General features: G+C 41.5%; 1 protein-coding gene across 1 annotated transcript in view; it reads right to left on the bottom strand.

Annotated features, from left to right (window-relative positions):
• Nucleotides 1–13,661, bottom strand: part of LOC116053604 (heterogeneous nuclear ribonucleoprotein L-like) — a 62,872-nt gene extending 49,211 nt beyond the window's left edge. The window contains exon 1 of the mRNA XM_031304689.2: nt 13,055–13,661. Within this exon, the coding sequence (XP_031160549.1) occupies nt 13,055–13,294 (240 nt within the window). The 5' untranslated portion in view covers nt 13,295–13,661. The remainder of the gene's footprint in view (nt 1–13,054) is intronic.
• Nucleotides 13,662–18,412: the final 4,751 nt, after the last annotated feature.

Genomic DNA, 18,412 nt, shown 5'->3' with positions numbered 1-18,412 from the left:
TTGACCTAAATCAGTGCTCGACAGCGTGAGCGTTTTACTCGCATTTGCGGCTAAAAATAGATGTGTGGGAACTGTAAAATAGATTTAGGAACATGTGTGCGAATAACCTAACATTAGGGTGTTGTCACACTTGCCGTCTTTTGCAGATGCAGCAGCCAGTAGCTCCCCTGTTCTTCGCTAAATTTTTGTTTTAATTTGTTGTCTTTCTGTCTTTGTTACATGATATAGCATGTCTCAGATGAAGTGTTACAAAACTGCAGCTGCTTTCGGCTCGTCATTATATTATATTGAAGCGAGCATTGTAACTGTAAGTTTGCTCCTTTTGTTTCCTGCCCGAGTTGCCGTCAGCCTGTGTTTTTCCTGTTGCTTTTGTGTTTTTCTCTGAGTTTCTTTGTGTGGTTTTTCCAGCCTCTGAGCTGCCGTTTTTTGTTTACCAATAAATCCCTGAACTCAAGCCATCTCCTGCCTGCCTGCCTCTCCCTGCATTTGGGTCCACTATTCCTCACTTCACGTAACATCAATAGAATGTATTTTAAAATAGAAAACATTAGACCTACACTTCATAACGTTTTAGGCCTATGCATAACACGATTGTATTATTATTATAAAAATTTGCTACAAGTTAGGGCTGCACGATATGTGAAAAATATGCGATATGTGGTAAAGTTGTTGAATATCGCGATAACGATATTCCTTGCGTGTTCTCATTTTCTGCCGCTTTCAGTGTTCTGCTAAACTACAACAATTGCTTTTTGAATTTAAAACAAATGAAAGGAAATCACTTTCAACATTCTTTTATTGAGCAAATTGAACATTGAACTGAGTATAAAAGCCACCACTGAAAAGAAAGTGACAGTTTCAATTTAAAGTGCAGTTTTCTACTGATCTTTTTTTGTCTTTCACAAGTGTCCTTCACGATATGTTGCAGTCTTTTCGCAATATGTGTATTGCGCCAATTGCAATGACGATAAAACAACAATATATTGTGCAGCCCTGCTACAAGTATCACTGTACACCAACAGTAATAGCAGTTAGTAAGTCAGTTTAAAGCTGACAGGATTGAATTGTCCAGGGGTCGGTCTGGATTCTAATTCTTCTTCTAATACATATGATAATAAACAGATAAAATCCCAAATACGTGTGTACATGTAGCCTGTATCCTGTAATGGTTTATGGAAAATTGTTTTTGTGATGCTCAAACTTAGTCAAAGTTGATGGACAATGTTTCTCTGATGTAGAATTTTTTATGTTAAGATATTATCTGCCCCGAGAATTCAACAGTGTTTTTGTCGCTGTCGTTTAATTCCTCTTTATGCATATTCAGAAAATGCACTACAGGAAATCATTACTGCTTTTGTTTGGTTTTTCTTGTGTAACATAAAGAGACCACAACGGCATTTCGTTGTGCAATCCTGTGTTGTGCAATGACAACAAATGAACATTGAACCATATAGCCTGCAGTTTAAAACAGTTCAAAGTATAAATAAAAACTATTTATTAAATAAATACAGTTTGAAGCACAAATAATTAAAAACCTAAAATACTTTTTATATCCAAATAAATGAAACAACTTTGCTTGTGACTGACTTCTCATATTCCTTTTATTAAAGAACCTACTACTACTAGCTACTACCTACTAGCAACTGTGTGGAGGAGGGTTTTGTGTGTGTGTGTGTGTGTGTGTGTGTGTGTGTGTGTGTGTGTGGGTGCGTGATCACGGAAGGCTTGTGTCATGTGGACGCGCCGACGGTGTTGTTGTCATTACTTAGAATTCCTCATGGGGGCGACAGAAACTACACACTATAGTTTAAACATGGTCTGTGTAGACAGCTGTAATAATTCAATAAAAATCTCTTCAATCAGATGCAGGAGAGAAGCCTCTTGCATGGGCAGAGGTCTAACTGGCTAACAGTGGCCAACCTTGTACTGACAACTTGAAACTAATTTTGATCTGAACCAACCCGACCAGATTTAACAAAGCTCTGTAAGAGCTCTCAGCTCTGGAGGGGTCTTTGATGTAGGATCTAATAGCCACTGAAGAGATCATTAGATAGCCTTGTGTTTTAACGCATTTCTATTTATTCTGTTGTTTCTTTTTTTGTAATCTTGTTTTTAAATTGTAAACTACACACTTGTAAAAGAGGACTGTCACGGCTGTATTTTTCCGACTGTAAATAATGGTTAAAGGAACGAACATACCTAAGTAGCCCATCTATCTTCTTAATCACCCTCTAATGATCAGATGACACGTGTGTGTGTGTGTGTGTGTGTGTGTGTGTGTGTGTGTGTGTGTGTGTGTGCATGCATACCTGAGTGTGTGTGGAAACTAGACTACGTGCATGTTGATTACACGGCAAAGTGATACCACCTTCACTCAGGACTCGTGCGTGCATGTGAGTGTGGGCTTGTATTGCTATCTTTGTGAGGGCATTTGTGCATTGTGTGGACATTTGGCCGGTCCTCATTACTTTAAAGGACTGTCTGAAGGTTTAGACTTGGTTTTGAAGATACAGGTGAATTTCAGTTTCAGGTTAGGTTCAAAGAAACGGTTGTGATAGGTATTTAGTTGTGATGGTTAAGATTTGGCTTAAGGTTAAGGAATGCATCCTGTCAATAGGGTCCTCACAAGTACAGCAAGACAAATATGTGTGTGTGTGGGTGTGTGTGCCATTCTAGTACTCCTGCATCCTGTAACGGTGAGACAGTGAGAAAGGAAACGCAGAGAACTAACACAGTGTGGTTGACTGATAGCTACACGTATACGTTACAGCACATCCTTCCAGTGGAAGCAAACAACTCCTCACTTCTCTGTTTACTCTGTTGGTTAAGAATGAAGAACAAATCTTTTGAACCAACTCAGCATGTAAGTGGTAGAAGTAGCTGAATGGCAGTTGAAGAGAAAGAGACAAATATAAATGTACAACAGTCCCCATCCATGTTGAGATAATGACATCTTGTTGAGCAAGGTTGGGCTGGGTTTTTAGTCATTTGCCTAATTACAAATGTCGTTATTTAGAATGAGCTTTCTTTCTTCTGTAACAGAAATAAAGTTCTGGTTTCACTTTGGCTATCTTGGTTGATACTCGTTCATCGTGTGAGAAAAACAACATTTTCAAAGTTGAGGTGTTGATTTATCTCTATAGAGTGTTAACCCTAACCCAGATACGGCATTTAGGAGTGGTGGGAGTCACACAACTACAGTTGTCTACTGCAAATGATGTGATCACTGAAGCTGGAGAGCAAATACTTGAGTGGCAAAAGTTCAGGTGAACTACATCTGAATGTAAAGACCAATAAATCACCAAGATATCTAAGCAGTTCAGAGGGAGAGAACGTAGTGTACTGTGTAGCCTGACTAGGTTTTTAATTACACACACACATAACATTACTCAACCAAACACAGAAGTGACAAAAACTACACCTACTACATGACAAATCAAATCCTATTTTTCACCCAATCAGATTTAAGTGTATTAAGTCACTTGACTGTTTATCAACTCACACATAAGTTCCCAAACAATGTAATCGGGGTTTCACTTCTCGGTCATCCGCCTGTTATTTTCACATTTTATGGGGCTCAACGTGAATGAGTAATCTTGAAATGACAGATACATTCCGACAGAAAGTAGAGATTAATGATTAGGTAACACTTTACTTGAAGGTATCTACATAAGAGTGACATGACACTGTCATGACACAGTCATGATACATGAACCATAACCCTAACCCTTAATAATGTTTATGACACGTCCATGACAGTATCATGTCACTCTTATGTAGATACTTTCAAGTAAAGTGTTAGCAATGATTCAAATTAAATTGCATTACTGAATTTATCATATTTAAAAATGCATATCCATTATTGTGACTTCTTTTTCTCACTGGCCCTTCCCCTAGTCACACCAAAAACATGAAGTCATATTCAGTGACAGCCCTACGGTGACTATGCTGCTGGCCTATTTTTAACTCTGGCCTTAGACCACAGATTAACCCTTGCCCAGAAGCTGAGCAGCTAGAGACAGTGTGCTGACAATCAGAAGAAATTCAGATGAGCTGATGATTTTCAAAACAGGCCTACCAGAAGAGTCATGTGACCTGCTGTTGTCAAAGGCAACACACAGGGCTCAAAAACCTTTTCTCTGTTCATGCTCTGGTGCATGTAACTTTTTTTTAAAAGTACATGCACTGAAATGTTTGTTGTCCTTTTTGCTCTCTCAGCCAGGTCTGACTGAAAAATATCCTTTTTAAACTTTAACCTCTCATGGAAAAGATGTTATGAGTTTAAAGATACACTGTGTAGTGTTTTACGTATTTTATTAAGGTCCCATGACATGGTGCTCTTTGGATGCTTTTATATAGGCCTTAGTGGTCCCCTAATACTGTATCTGAAGTCTCTTTTATATAGACCTTAGTGGTCCCCTAATACTGTATCTGAAGTCTCTTTTATATAGACCTTAGTGGTCCCCTAATACTGTATCTGAAGTCTCTTTCCCGAAATTCAGCCTTGGTGCAGAATTACAGCCACTAGAGCCAGTCCCACAATGAGCTTTCCTTAGGATGTGCCATTTCTGTGTCTGTAGCTATTGAGGAGGAGAGAGGGGGGGGGGCATGGTGGAGGGTGGGGGTGTGGCCTTGACCAACTGCCACTTTGCTCGTTTGCAAGCCATGATGTCTCTCTCTTTCTCATGGGTGGGCCAAATTCTCTGGGCGGGCAAAGCAGAGAAAGGGGAGGTAACCTGTCCCCTTATGACGTCATAAAGGGAAGATTCCAGATCGGCCCATCTGAGCTTTCATTTTCTCAAAGGCAGAGCAGGATACCCAGGGCTCGGTTTACACCTATCACCATTTCTAGCCACTGGGGGACCATAGGCAGGCTGGGAGAACTCATATTAATGTTAAAAAACCTCATAAAGTGAAATTTACATGCCATGGGACCTTTAGCTAAAATCAATGTCTTCATTCATAAATATGTCTTCATTGGTGTAAAATGACTTCTGCCAATGATCTGACTTATCCTCGTAAGCGAAGAATTTCTTATCTGGATTTACATTGGACGGGCAAGTCCAAGGAGACTTCCATGTCGTTCCGCCATTTTGAAAAACTATAATCGCTGAGAAGGACATAGAGCACTAGCCTACCTGTCTAGCTAATCCACAACGCGTTTTCGTTCAGAGCCAGTGTCACGTGACTGAGACCAGCTGAAACGGAGAAGGAGATCAGTGAGAGGCGCTTGTCACCGCCCCGGCACATTTGAAAGCCTGCACTACACTTTAGTTCAAAATGGAAGATCATACTTATGCCGAGCCACAGGAGAAGGAATCCTCGTCGCCAAAAAAGCAAAAATTGGAAGACATGTTGTCATAGCTTCTTGGTACATAACGGCTACCGTAGTTGCAACACGCATTTGAAAAAGCAAGGAGCACTACAATTTCACCGCTAGATGGGAGAAATTCCTCCACAGTGTACCTTTAAACATTAGGATATTTCATATGTGTTACTACGTGTTATGAGGTGATTTCCCTTTAAATAAAAACAAACAAAACAACTTGTACAGTAAAATAACTGCCATGATCAGAACAATTTGACATGATCATAGTCTGGGTCATTCTGAACACAATTTTAGCAAACCTGTGAAAGAAAGGATTTATTTATTTTATTTTAAAAATGAGAACATTTCCAATGTGTTACAATATCATTTGAGCTGACTTTGCATGTACAGTAATGTGCAGTGAAACTATTTAAAACTGGATAGGGTCATAGTCAGGGACTTTTTGAGCAGAAATCCATTGCACTTCCCTGCAAACCTATTCTGGAATTTTTTATTTTATTTGGTACAAAGTGTGAGAAATTATTGCTCAGATTAAGGTCTTTCTTCGTCCTTTTTGGCTGCTCCAAGTACCAGTCACGTAACAGCACAAATAGACGTGCATCAAAACCCAAGTTCCGGCTGGCTTGACCCAGTTTACGCAAGCGATGGCTCACTCGACCGCAGTGATCTAGGGTGCTGCTGTTGCTCTGTGCTGCTCTGTCTTGTCTGTCTGTGCACTGTCGGTGTAATCTTTCCCGATGCAACATTGTCAGTTATAAATTAGTTTTTCTCTACGTCACAAAACGGACAAGTGGCGTGAGTGCATGTGAAAAGGGTCAATTGCGGAGGTCTCACAGTCGATGCCTGAGAGTTGGCAGCCCTGAACAATTAAGATGCCATCAGATGAGAAGAAATTTGCTCTACGCTCACTGCAAGGCAGTGCAGCGCACGTATATGTCATCAAAAAGTGGCTACGTCACATACAGCTGTTATCTTTTGGTTGGGTTTTTGAAAGGTCAGTGGCAACAGACTTGTGTATTTGGAGTTACCGAGTATTGATCTGATTCCATTGGGTTAGAATATATGTGTGTGTATATATATTAGGGCTGTCAATCAATTAAAAAATGTAATCTAATTAATTACATACTCTGTGATTAATTAATCGAAATTAATCGCATACATAATTAACGGTGCCTGAACCAATACGTTTTAAGAAAGTAAAAAAAGAAAAGAAAAAAAAAGGGTACTAAAGAACAGTCGGTGACATTAAAGAACGGCTTGTTTATTGCTAAGGCCATATGGTCAAAATTAAATGATTTAATAATAATGTATAAGAATAACAATAACTTATTTTACTAGTAAATTGCTGTCGAACGACAAAAACAACCACCAGATGGGAAAAGGACATTTACAATAACTTCAAATGCACCACCAGGCATGTGTTGTTTCTCCGACGGTAGCTCCAGATTGTTACATACCGGTGTTGAATCCTCTACAGTAAAACACAGTCAAACTTTACACCGTTTAGCGTTAGCTTTCAGCATTTTAACCGTTTTTAATCCAGCTACTAGCTAGCGGTAGGCTAACGTTAGCTGCTGTTGAGTATAGTGTTAACTAGCTAGCGGTAGGCTAACGTTAGCTGCTGTTGAGTATAGTGTTAACTAGCTAGCGGTAGGCTAACATTAGCTGCTGTTGAGTATAGTGTTAACTAGCTAGCGGTAGGCTAACATTAGCTGCTGTCTAGTATAGTGTTAACTAGCTAGCGGTAGGCTAACGTTAGCTGCTGTTGAGTATAGTGTTAACTAACTAGCGGTAGGCTAACATTAGCTGCTGTCTAGTATAGTGTTATCTAGCTAGCGGTAGGCTAACGTTAGCTGCTGTTGAGTATAGTGTTAACTAGCTAGCGGTAGGCTAACGTTATCTGCTGTTGAGTATAGTGTTAACTAGCTAGCGGTAGGCTAACGTTATCTGCTGTTGAGTATAGTGTTAACTAGCGTTAACTAGTGTGTTGCCTGTATCGTCTGTTTCAGAGCATCAGAGAGAAGAGCAGACATATCAGTGGCACCAGATTTCGGTAGCCAGGGTTGGCAGGAAGAAGATTTTTACAAGTAAATGTTCCAGTTAATGATCCAGGCAGCACATTCTCGTCTCCCTCCTTCATTTTACAGTCCAATGGTGGCTAGAACGGCTCCGGGTCAAACGTCAATATGGAATGGATTAATCTGCGTTATTTTTTTTAACATGTTATTTTTTCTCAGATTAATTAATCGAAATGAACGCGTTATTTTGACAGCCCTAATATATATATACATGCTTGACACCCGCCAACCCGCCAAATGCGGGTAGATTTCGGCAATGGCAAGTAACACACTCACTCTCACTAGCCACTTTGGACGGCACAGGAACACAGCTGTGACCCGGTGTGCAGTGGCAGCCCACGGCCGGAAGTACGGTGTCCGTACGGCACATCAGACCAGCAAGCAGCGCATTCCTTAAAATATCCCCCTTTTTTATTTTAAGTCTGCACAAAAAAAACACCAATACATTTATTTTTTTATCTAGTTAGCCAATGTTAGCCCTGCTAGTAATGGTCAATTAAAGTGATTTTCCATCCCCTTTTTAAATAATAGCTGTAAGCCTTTGCATTTTATTTATTAATTCATCTTATGGACAACAATAGAATGGCCAGCGCAGAGCAGCTTTACCGCAGACCATCTGTGGGCGGTTTTAGGTGCTATTATTGGCTGTGGTTTAGCATCACAGTTTTTTTATTTATATAATGCACCCAACGGTCACATACACTCCTTTTCTCTCCTCACATGCACTTTTGAAATATATTCTTCCACCCCTGCAAATCCTGAGCCACCTGCAGCGTCAGGTTGTCCTGTCCACTCGACCTCAGACAACCCCAGCAACGCAGCATCAGTTTTCGCTGTCCCCTCCACCTCAGCACATCACAAAGGGCTGCACTAATAGACCAGTGGTGTAGCCAGAAATAGTTTTTTGGGTGGGCCAGTTCAACAGTTTTTTTTTCCCAGAAAAAAAGCAACTTAAACTTAGAAGTAGAAAAAAGGACAAACATAGACAAACTGAATGAGTGAGTGACACTTTTACTTTGCAACATGCTGCATTACAAAGGCAATACCAGCAACACACTGTCTATACAACATGCTCAACCAACAAAGCTCAGTCTTTAAAGGCTGTACACAACAGTATAGAAATAACCTGTCTATTAGGGGTGGAACGATACATGTATTCGTATTGAACCGAAACGGTACGGGCGTCTCGGTTCGGCACATGAATTTACACGGAGAATACACGGTATAAAAATAAATAAAACTTGCGTGCAAATTAATTAATGTAATGCGGAACTACTGTTAGACACATGGTTCTTTAGGGACACCTAATCTGTAGCCCTGCCCTTAGCTCTGAAGCTTCCGAGCTCCGCCTACATGTCCAGTCAGTCAGTCCAGTGAGTCCACACGAAGCAAACTAGTCCCTTCCATATACAACCAAACACTGACGTAGCTGTATCCATTCTCACCTCGACCACAAATGGCCTCCAGGCCCATTTGCTTCGCTGTTTGCTCCGGTATTAGCTGTTAGCTCCACCGTTAGCTCTTAGCTCTGCTATTAGCTGTTAGCTCCGCCGTTAGCTCTTAGCTCCGCTTTCAGCTGTTAGCTCTGCCGTTAGCTGTTAGCTTCGCCGTTAGCGTGTGAAGCTAACATCAAAACTCGTCAACTGCTCTGTGTAACTGAAGCTGCTCTTTTAACATCCCTGCTCTGTGCATTCACATATGAGAGCAGGGCTTGTCTCCCATATCACACTACTAGCTGATTGTCTTATTTTGTTTACAAGTTACAGATGGACTCTGGAGATGATGCAGGATACTTATTGTTTACTGTTTACATCTTACTTTATATACTTCAAGCTGTTACAGCTACTCAGTGGACAGCCTGAGACATGTACAATAAAAAAAATTGACTTCTGCATTTTTGTTTTGCTTTTCCCTCCATTGTACCGAACCATGATGTCTGAACCGAGGTATGAAACGAACCGTGACTTCTGTGTACTGTTCCACCCCTACTGTCCATCATAACCTATTCAGGCAAAAATATATTTGCCCCGGCAGAACCAGCAGCATCGTCGCAACAACAGCAGAAAGGGTGTCAACCAACTGCATGACCACATGTTCTACATGAAGATGATTACTACATGTTAACACCTCAGCAGTAAAAGAAAATCATAAATGAAAACACCCAGCCAAGCATTGTCTGAATTAAAAAAGATATATTTGAAAGTATCCCGCACAGCTCCAGTTCTTAGATAGTGTATCGGCTGCACAGCAGTGACAAGGATCAAAGAGGGACCCGGCACTCACAGATAAGTCATCTTCTTATTTAATGTGGGCAACGCGTTTCAGCTAAAAGCCGTCATCTGCATTCATGATTTCTTCTTAAATGAAATCACTTATCAGTGAGTAGCGGAGGCTTGGTTTCCGCTCTCTCGCAAATGGGCTGTCAGCTCCACTGGGGAAATGTCTTTTTACAGAAAAGCGCTTCCTTTTTCACACTGTATTCCAGCCAAGAAAACTGTCCTCACCACTTTGAAGGGACTGTAATCCTTTATATAACATTAAAGAACTTTGTTTTGCCATTGCTGTGGCAGTCACTTTACATCTAGCTGTCAGCTCAGAGAGTCTGCCTGTTGGAACCATAACAACCAATTATGTTTTGGAGTAGGGTTGCACGATATTATATATATATATATATTAGGGCTGTCAAAATAACGCGTTAATTTCGATTAATTAATCTGAGAAAAAATAACGCAGATGAATCCATTCCAGCCGTTCTAGCCACCATTGGACTGTAAAATGAAGGAGGGAGACGAGAATGTGCTGCCTGGATCATTAACTGGAACATTTACTTGTAAAAATCTTCTTCCTGCCAACCCTGGCTACCGAAATCTGGTGCCACTGATATGTCTGCTCTTCTCTCTGATGCTCTGAAACAGACGGCAACACAAACACGTGACGCTCGTTAACACTATACTCGACAGCAGCTAACGTTAGCCTACCGCTAGCTAGTTAACACTATCCTCGACAGCAGCTAACATTAGCCTACCGCTAGCTAGTTAACACTATACTCGACAGCAGCTAACGTTAGCCTACCGCTAACTAGTTAATACTATACTCGACAGCAGCTAACGTTAGCCTACCACTAGCTAGTAGCTGGATTAAAAACGGTTAAAATGCTGACAGCTAACGCTAAACGGTGTAAAGTTTGACTGTGTTTTAGCCGTCGGAAAAACAACACAGACGGTGTGTTCAATGAAACTGGTAAACTACAGCCTCGTGGTGCATTTGCAGTTATTGTAAATGTCCTTTTCCCATCTGGCGGTTGTTTTTGTCGTTCAACAGCAATTTACTAGTGAAATAAGTTATTGTTATTGTTATACATTATTATTAAATCATTTAATTTTGACCATATGGCCTTAGCAATAAACAAGCCGTTCTTTAATGTCACCGACTGTTGTTTAGTACCGTTTTTTTTTCTTTTCTTTTTTTGAGGTTTCAGGCGATTAATTTCGATTAATTAATTACAGAGTATGTAATTAATTAGATACATTTTTTTAATCGATTGACAGCCCTTATATATATATACATATATATATATATATATACATATATATATATATATATACACACACATGTGAATCACGCTCTCCTTGCCCCCTCAACTCAAGCCCCTCCACTCCACACCAAAACAGTAACAGAGAGAGAAAAAAACAAACAGTGACAGTGAAAAAAAGATTGACATGACATCGAGTATCGTGTACTTTTGGTGGTATCGGTACGATGGTGACATCCCTAGGACAGACACCTTGTTTTTTTAGGCTAACTCAATTAGCTTTAGCCTGGCTGGTAGCCAGCTTTTAGTCTGGCAACTCTGCGGTGAAAAATGGCCGGGAGACGTCGTGACAACGTTGCACTGATCAGGTGCTTTATTTCGTCTTTGCAGCAAACACAAAACAATGACTACTGTAGCTTCACTACCTATGAAAAAGCATGCACTTCACTGTGTCTGCCGCACCTGCCGCTTACAGGACTCCTCCACACAGACATGGGAGAGCCTCACCTCCCATAACAAACCCCGCCAGACTACGTCACATACACACGTTGCCCATATGGCCACCTGTCTTAAAGGAAAACGCCACCATTTGTTGAAATAAGGTTATTCACCGTCTCCTCTATATTTATATAGGTGGGCAAATGCATTTTTGTCTCAGTGCATGCATTGTCTAAAGGCCCGGACACACCAAGCTGATAATCGGTCAGTCTGGCGAGGTCGGTGACTCGAGTCTGTTCGGTGTGTTTCGTGCCGTCATCCGTCCGAGGGGCCGTCGGCCTTCATTTTGGCTGATTTGACATGTATAATCGGCGGGGCGGGCACTGCCGGCAGTCAGACTCAAATGACCCATCTGATTGGTGGAGAGCTAACCCGGAAACGGGGAGCGGGATGAGCGTGACTAGAGTCTCTCAAAATCTGACAAAAATCTTTTAAACTGACCTTTGTTGATCTGAAATGAAGACAGATTCAGCAACTGCACGGCCTATTTCTCGCTCAAAATGTTTTCAGAAACACGTTTCAGTGAAATATTTTTGTACAATATGAGATCGTATTCTGAACAAGCCGCCATGACAGTCTGGCTTTGAATTTCTGGAGAAACCAGACCCACGTGACGCGTTCGTCCAATCAGCTGCCGGTTTTCATTTTTGGGCGACAATACAGATTAGCGCCGCCTGCTGTTATGGAGACGTATTACGTCTTGTCGCTTTGGTGTGTTCTGAGGCACTTTTTTGACCTGGAACTCGGGGAGACTGATCAGTCCAACTGCTTTTTCTGCCGAGGGTTGGCTGTCTGGTTGGTGTGTAAGCAGCTTTATGTTCCCACATTAACCCTAACATAGGGCTGTGGGAACAGGGCCTAATTTTAAGAAAAATTGTAGAAATGTGGGACCATTGGGCTGACCCCAATGCTACAACTTTAATCAAAGAAAAAAAATCAAGAATCGAACCGTGACCTTAGAATCGAAAATTTTATCGAGGATTTGGAGAATCGTGACACCCCTAGTAACTGCAGTGTAAAAACATCATGGAGAGTAACTTTAACCCCAAATAACTGAGCTAAAACTTGACTAAATATATGTATATTTGGTAACACTTTACAATAAGGTACACAAAAAAGTAGGTAGTTAATGATTAGTTACTGTTTTTGCAAAGAGTAACGAATGATTAGTTACTATTTTTCAGAAGGGTAGTTACCCTTTCAAAAAACAGTAACTACCCTTCTGAAAAACAGTAACTAATCATTCGTTACTCTTTCAAAAACAGTAACTAATCATTAACTACCTATTTTTTTGTGTACCTTATTGTGAAGTGTTACCGTATATTTTTATAGGCCTACTTGAGGAAAAAAAAAAAAAAAAAAAAAAAAAAATATATATATATATATATATGCAGTGTTGCATGTTACTTGCCGTTCTAAATTCTAGCCTGGATTTCCAGCCTACATCCTGTTAGTGGTGTTCATCACTGACACAAGTGACCTCGGTAGTGTGACAGGAGATGCTCACCCAATGACAGACTTACAGCGGCAGCAAACACACGGACGCACGCACGCACGCGGATGTCTGTGATGCTGTCCTGCAGGGTAACGTTAGAACATATTTTTTGCCCTCCTTACCTTCCGTGCTGCTCCGTATTGGCTGGCGCTCCACCTGGCCCGGTTGTCCACCGCTGACTCTACGTTACCGGGCAGCGAGCCGGAGTCCGAATCCTCCCCCTCCTCTAATTCCTCTTCCCCCTCCTCTCTCTCCTCCGCGTCCGCCTCCGTCTCCCTCTCCCTCTCCTCCGTTTTTAGCCGCTTTGCCGCCCTTCCGTACTCCCCTTCCTCGCGCTGGCCGGCTCCTTCTGCCGTCGACATGCTTGCGGCTGCGGTGGACCTGTTAGAGAGCGGGTCTAGAGCTGGTCAAACTGACACGTTCATGTCAACAGTTACCCCGTAGTGGAACCTCGTTAAGCAATCTCACTGTATCTGTCTGTCTCCTTATATTTGTGCCCCTGTCCCCGTTTCGCGGATCCACTCTCGGTCCCTGCCTGTCTCTTTATCAATCTTGAACACCAGTGATTTTCTGTGTGGAGGTGTGAGTGGTCTGGACACATCCCGCCCCGTGCTTTTCTCTTATTGGTCAGTCGGGTCCTGCAACTTGGAGATACGGCGTGTGATTGGCCGGTGTCGATGCGTCAACAGACAGCTCTCCATGCTCTGCAGGAGGAGTGCGCAGAGGAGCAAAGAGGGGAATGGTGGGCTAGATAAAAAACAGAAACGAAGACAGCCTCAAAAAATGCAGAGCGTAGGAAAAGAGAGAGAGAGAGAGTGAGAGTCAGTATGAGCGGATATTTGCTGCATCATTAAACAAGAAATCAATTGGCCGTATAGACACTAACCTTCCTGAAAGCTCTTTGAACATTGCAGACTACAACGTCCCCAACAAAGGTCAAGCCATAAGTGTGTAAGGTAGCCTACGATGGTGCTTAGATTGATCATATACAGCCATCTCTAAAAATGAGTGGAATTTGGCTGATGGTATAGGCTATTTATCAATGTGAATTTCTAAGCTTACATTATTCGTATGATGTGGGGGAAAGTAAAGCAGAACAATAGCCATTTTGAACAAAAAGAAAATAGCCATTTTGAATTGTCCTCTAAATTTGGGGGATGTATGGACAATTAAAAATGCCAAAATTAAAGAAAATCAAACAAAACAAAGTGAAATACAATACCCATTGTTATTGTATGTTAAATGAAATTGACATACATGTATAGTATGTGTCAAAAGTAAAACATATTCTAAAAGAACAATAATTATGCTTTTTGTCTTTCATAACTAAAAAAATTGTTTTTTATTGTGACATGAATTTTTCATGCCACGTTAAAAAAAAAATCACAACACAGAAAACAAAGTGAAGAGGTGCATTCAAGGCAGGCCGTAGCTAGGGTCAGGGTTGGGCTCAGCCCACCCAAACATGCGTCTTATCCATCCAATCAAAAGTTAAGAAAATATGTTTATTCAACGGAAGAAATAGCACAGAAAATACCAATAGTGTATCTTTTGATTGGGTGGGCAGCCTACAGCCCGCCTTCAAAGTATTCATATTTCAAAGATCCAGAGTGTTTATTCCCCTTGCACTCTCTGGATCACTCAGTACGCCATTCAAAACCGGCTACTCGGTGGTGAGTTTCACCACAGATGCCTAAGGAAATGATGTGTATCCAATCAAATACTAAGGAATTTCTACTCTTGCATCATCAAGAAGGTCCTGACGGGAATATCACTGCCTAGAACGGAAATAGCATTGAACAGGACCGCAAGGTCCTGCAAAGAATGGTTCCTTCGGCTGAACATACAATAGGCGTAGCCCTATCCTGCCTAAAGGATATTTACATCAGGTGCTGCAATACTAAGGCTAACGGTACAGATCCATTTGACCGTGCGACGCTTCTGTCGCGCCGCGCTCCACTCTATTCCTATGGGTGACGTCAAGCGACTTCAACGTGCACGCAAAGCATTCCGGGAAGGCTGTGATGCATTTGAAAAAATGCTGCGTGTCACAAAGCTGGCCGATGCCCATCTTTATGCAAATGAATCCGTTGAACGCGATGCGACTATCCAGCAGAAGTAGACGAAACTCTTTTAAACTGACCTTTGTTGATCTGAAATGTAGACAGATTCAGCAACTGCACGGCCTATTTCTCTCTTAAAATGTTTTCAGAAACACGTTTCGGTGAACTACTTTTGTAAAATACTAGATTGTATTCTCAACGAGCCGCCATGACACTCTGTTGAAATTCTCGAGAAGCCAGACCCCCGTCACGCGTTCGTCCAATCAGCTGCCGGTCAAGGGCATGGAGCATTTCTCCATGGATGTGTGACGTCGCGACACCACGCTTCAGTCGTGTCAGTCAAATGGATCTGTACCGTAAGAGAATCATTAAAGATCCAAATCCCCAGGTCACAGCCTTTTTTCGCTGTTGATGTCAGAAAGAAGATACCTGATACATAAGGCCAGCACTGAGAGGCTCAGAATGAGCTTCTACCCTTGGGCCACTATAGAATCCTAAATTAGGACACAATGAGCCCTAGGTGATATTCAGTCTGAACATCCAAAGGCCCTGACACACCAAGCCGATGGCCAAGAACTAGTGGCGACGAAGGCCGACGGTGGCGTTGCCTCACGTCGGCCCACATCGTCTTTGTCTTTAATTAAAAAATAGCACTGGAACACACCACACTAGAGCTGTCAATCTTCCTCTGTAATACCATTCGAATTTCATTTGTTATTTTTTTTTATGTATTTCAGTCAGTCAGTAATGGGCCAGGGCGGCACTGTCCTGCCCACTTTACTCACTGGCCCGTCCAGCCAAGTTTGATCAAAATACGTTTTGTTATGAAAAATATTCAAATGTATGTAAAAAAAGAAATAGTAATAGAACTAGTTGTGTGTGTTTATGGTTTAATGTGTCTTTTCTTCTAATTAAAACAAAGCTGTTTAAACCATAGAATAAGGATCAAACAATTAGGAAGCCTTCGGAGGTGGTTGCTATGGTAACAACAGGCAGACTCTCCGGGCTGCCTTCAGCAGCTAACGTTAACTAGCTGGCTAGCTGGCGACAACAATGGCTCCTCTTTAAAGTGGTATGGACAGATTTCTTGGATGGAATCCAGTGGAAATAAGGACGAGCTTTCCTGCAGCATGTGCAGACATTTCCCCAGTGGAGCTGACAGCCCGTCAGTTTGTTTGAGTGCTGGCCCTCACAGAGTAAAATGTGTTTCATGCTTCTTGCGTTATTATTTAAGTAACCTAATAACCTTCCTATTTAGTAAGAAATCCTGAACACTGATGATGGCTTCTAGCTGAAACACGTTTGTGATTTGCCCACATTAAATAAGAAGATAACTTATCTGTGAGTGACGTAGTTTTTAGTTTTCTTTGATCCTGTCACTGCCGTGGACTCCATACACTGTCTAACATTTGGCGACTTGCTGGCCACTTTTCATTATATCTTTCATAATTCAAACAATGCTTGGCTGGAAGTTTTCATTCTTTGATTTTTTTTTTACTGCGCGTAGCGCATTTGCAGCTCATTTTCTGACCATAGTCCTGAAGCAACAATGCTGTTATGCATAGGTGCTGAAAATACTTAGAATTAAACATTGCAGTTGGTGCTAAGTGGAATGTCTGTCATAGTGTGATTGGTTATGTCGCTGTCTGTCCCCTGCTCCATATCCTATTCACCAATCACAGCGTCTCTCGGATGAAAATGCCTTTTTAGTGACCCCCCCTCCATCCCCCCACTGCACATGCATGCATGTGCATTAGGTAATCAGAATTAGACTAAAATGGACAGATATATTATTAAAAAAGCAAAACCTAATGATGTAAGTGCATCGACATCCACCACCAGTGCAGAGAGTTCCACCAGCGCCCTGTCAGAAGCAGATAACAACAGGTAGCATTGATTCTTAATTTCCCACGAAGCTGGTCGCAGTTACGTGTCAGTTAAACTTTTCATCTCCAATCCTATCTGTATTTGTGAGAAGTGGCACTGTCCTGAGTTGAAGCCTACTTTACGGCTTTATTATCGAGTTAATGAATGAGTTATGAATGCACAAAGGATATGTTACATGTGTGATTTCTGTCTGATGTAGGCTATTCTATGTCATGTAAACTTCCTTCTCTGCTGTTTGGGTTCATGTTTAGTTGCCACTGCAATAAAATGGTTAATTTTATAACAGTGCTATGCAGAGCCAATGCTGCATCCGGTGCTAGCCTGAATAGGTTAAAATCAACAGGTTTTCGTCTATATTGTTGTGTACAAACTTCTTAGACTGAGCTTTGTTGGTTGAGCATGTTGTAGACAGTACTGCTATTGACGTTGTAATGCAGTATATGTTGGAAAGGTAAAATTGTTGCTGTTTTTTCCAGTTTGTTCTTTTTGCTACTTCTACGTCTTTTTGAAAATGGACCACTCACTTTTGTACTGGCCCGTCCAAAATACTATTTCTGCCTACGCCACTGCTACTCAGGCTTATGCATTGTCAATGCCACTATAAACATGTGGTTGTTGTTACACGTTCTGTCCACTAGAGGGACTTCTAACACCAGCCTGGTCTGGAAGGGACCTACGTCACGGCGCATTGCATTTCCGACACGCCGCTCTCTGTTTACATTCATTTTCCACCACGAGCACACAGCGACAAACACAAATCAACAGAGAACTCTGTAATGAAACATTATCTAACAAGTGTAGTGACATCATGTTAGATAGCACAGCCGAAACCATTTGTCATAAACTAACAATAGTGTTAGCCACGATGCTAACGGCATTGATAACTAAGCCAAATGGTGATGTCGCTACTATTTTAGTGATTTATAAGCAACCTGTTTCTTGGAGATTGTCACGTTACTTAGAATATAGCTGTTAGAAGGTAATATATGAAGTCAAAGCTACTCTGACAGCTGTAGGGCAGCTAACATTAACTTTAGCTGTTTCCATGAAGCTCCTAAGGTCCTATACCTCGCAACGCAGTTAGGAAACCAGAACGAGCTAACTATTGATAACATAAGCATTTTGGCTCAGTGGATGTCGATTTTAAAGTCATGTTAAAACTATTTCCCATCCTTCTTCTGATTTCCAGCCGCAGCCTGTCACTCCCCCGTGTACTAACGTTACTCGCTACGTAACGTTAGCTCACAATGCCTTGTGTTTCTCACTCCCTCTAACGTCATCAGACTTGACATGACAAAAGCATTTCGTTTTCACATGCGGGTAGGCCAAGATGAGAAGAAGAGAGATTAGCTAACGTTAGCCAACATATTTATAAAAAAATCACATTCGAATAGTAATTTCAGCATTCGAATAGTATTGATTTTTTTACTATTCGAATTATATTTGACTTTCGGAATTTGTTCCAACAACCCTACACCACACAGACTACAGCCAAGGGCCAAGTACCACGTACTTTCTGCACCTGTGTGA

The sequence above is a fragment of the Sander lucioperca genome, chromosome 15 (genome assembly GCF_008315115.2).
Source record: "Sander lucioperca isolate FBNREF2018 chromosome 15, SLUC_FBN_1.2, whole genome shotgun sequence".
In the NCBI taxonomy this organism is placed as follows: Eukaryota; Metazoa; Chordata; class Actinopteri; order Perciformes; family Percidae; genus Sander; species Sander lucioperca.
Note: the sequence above shows the minus strand (reverse complement) of the source record. Positions and strands in the feature narration are given on the sequence as shown.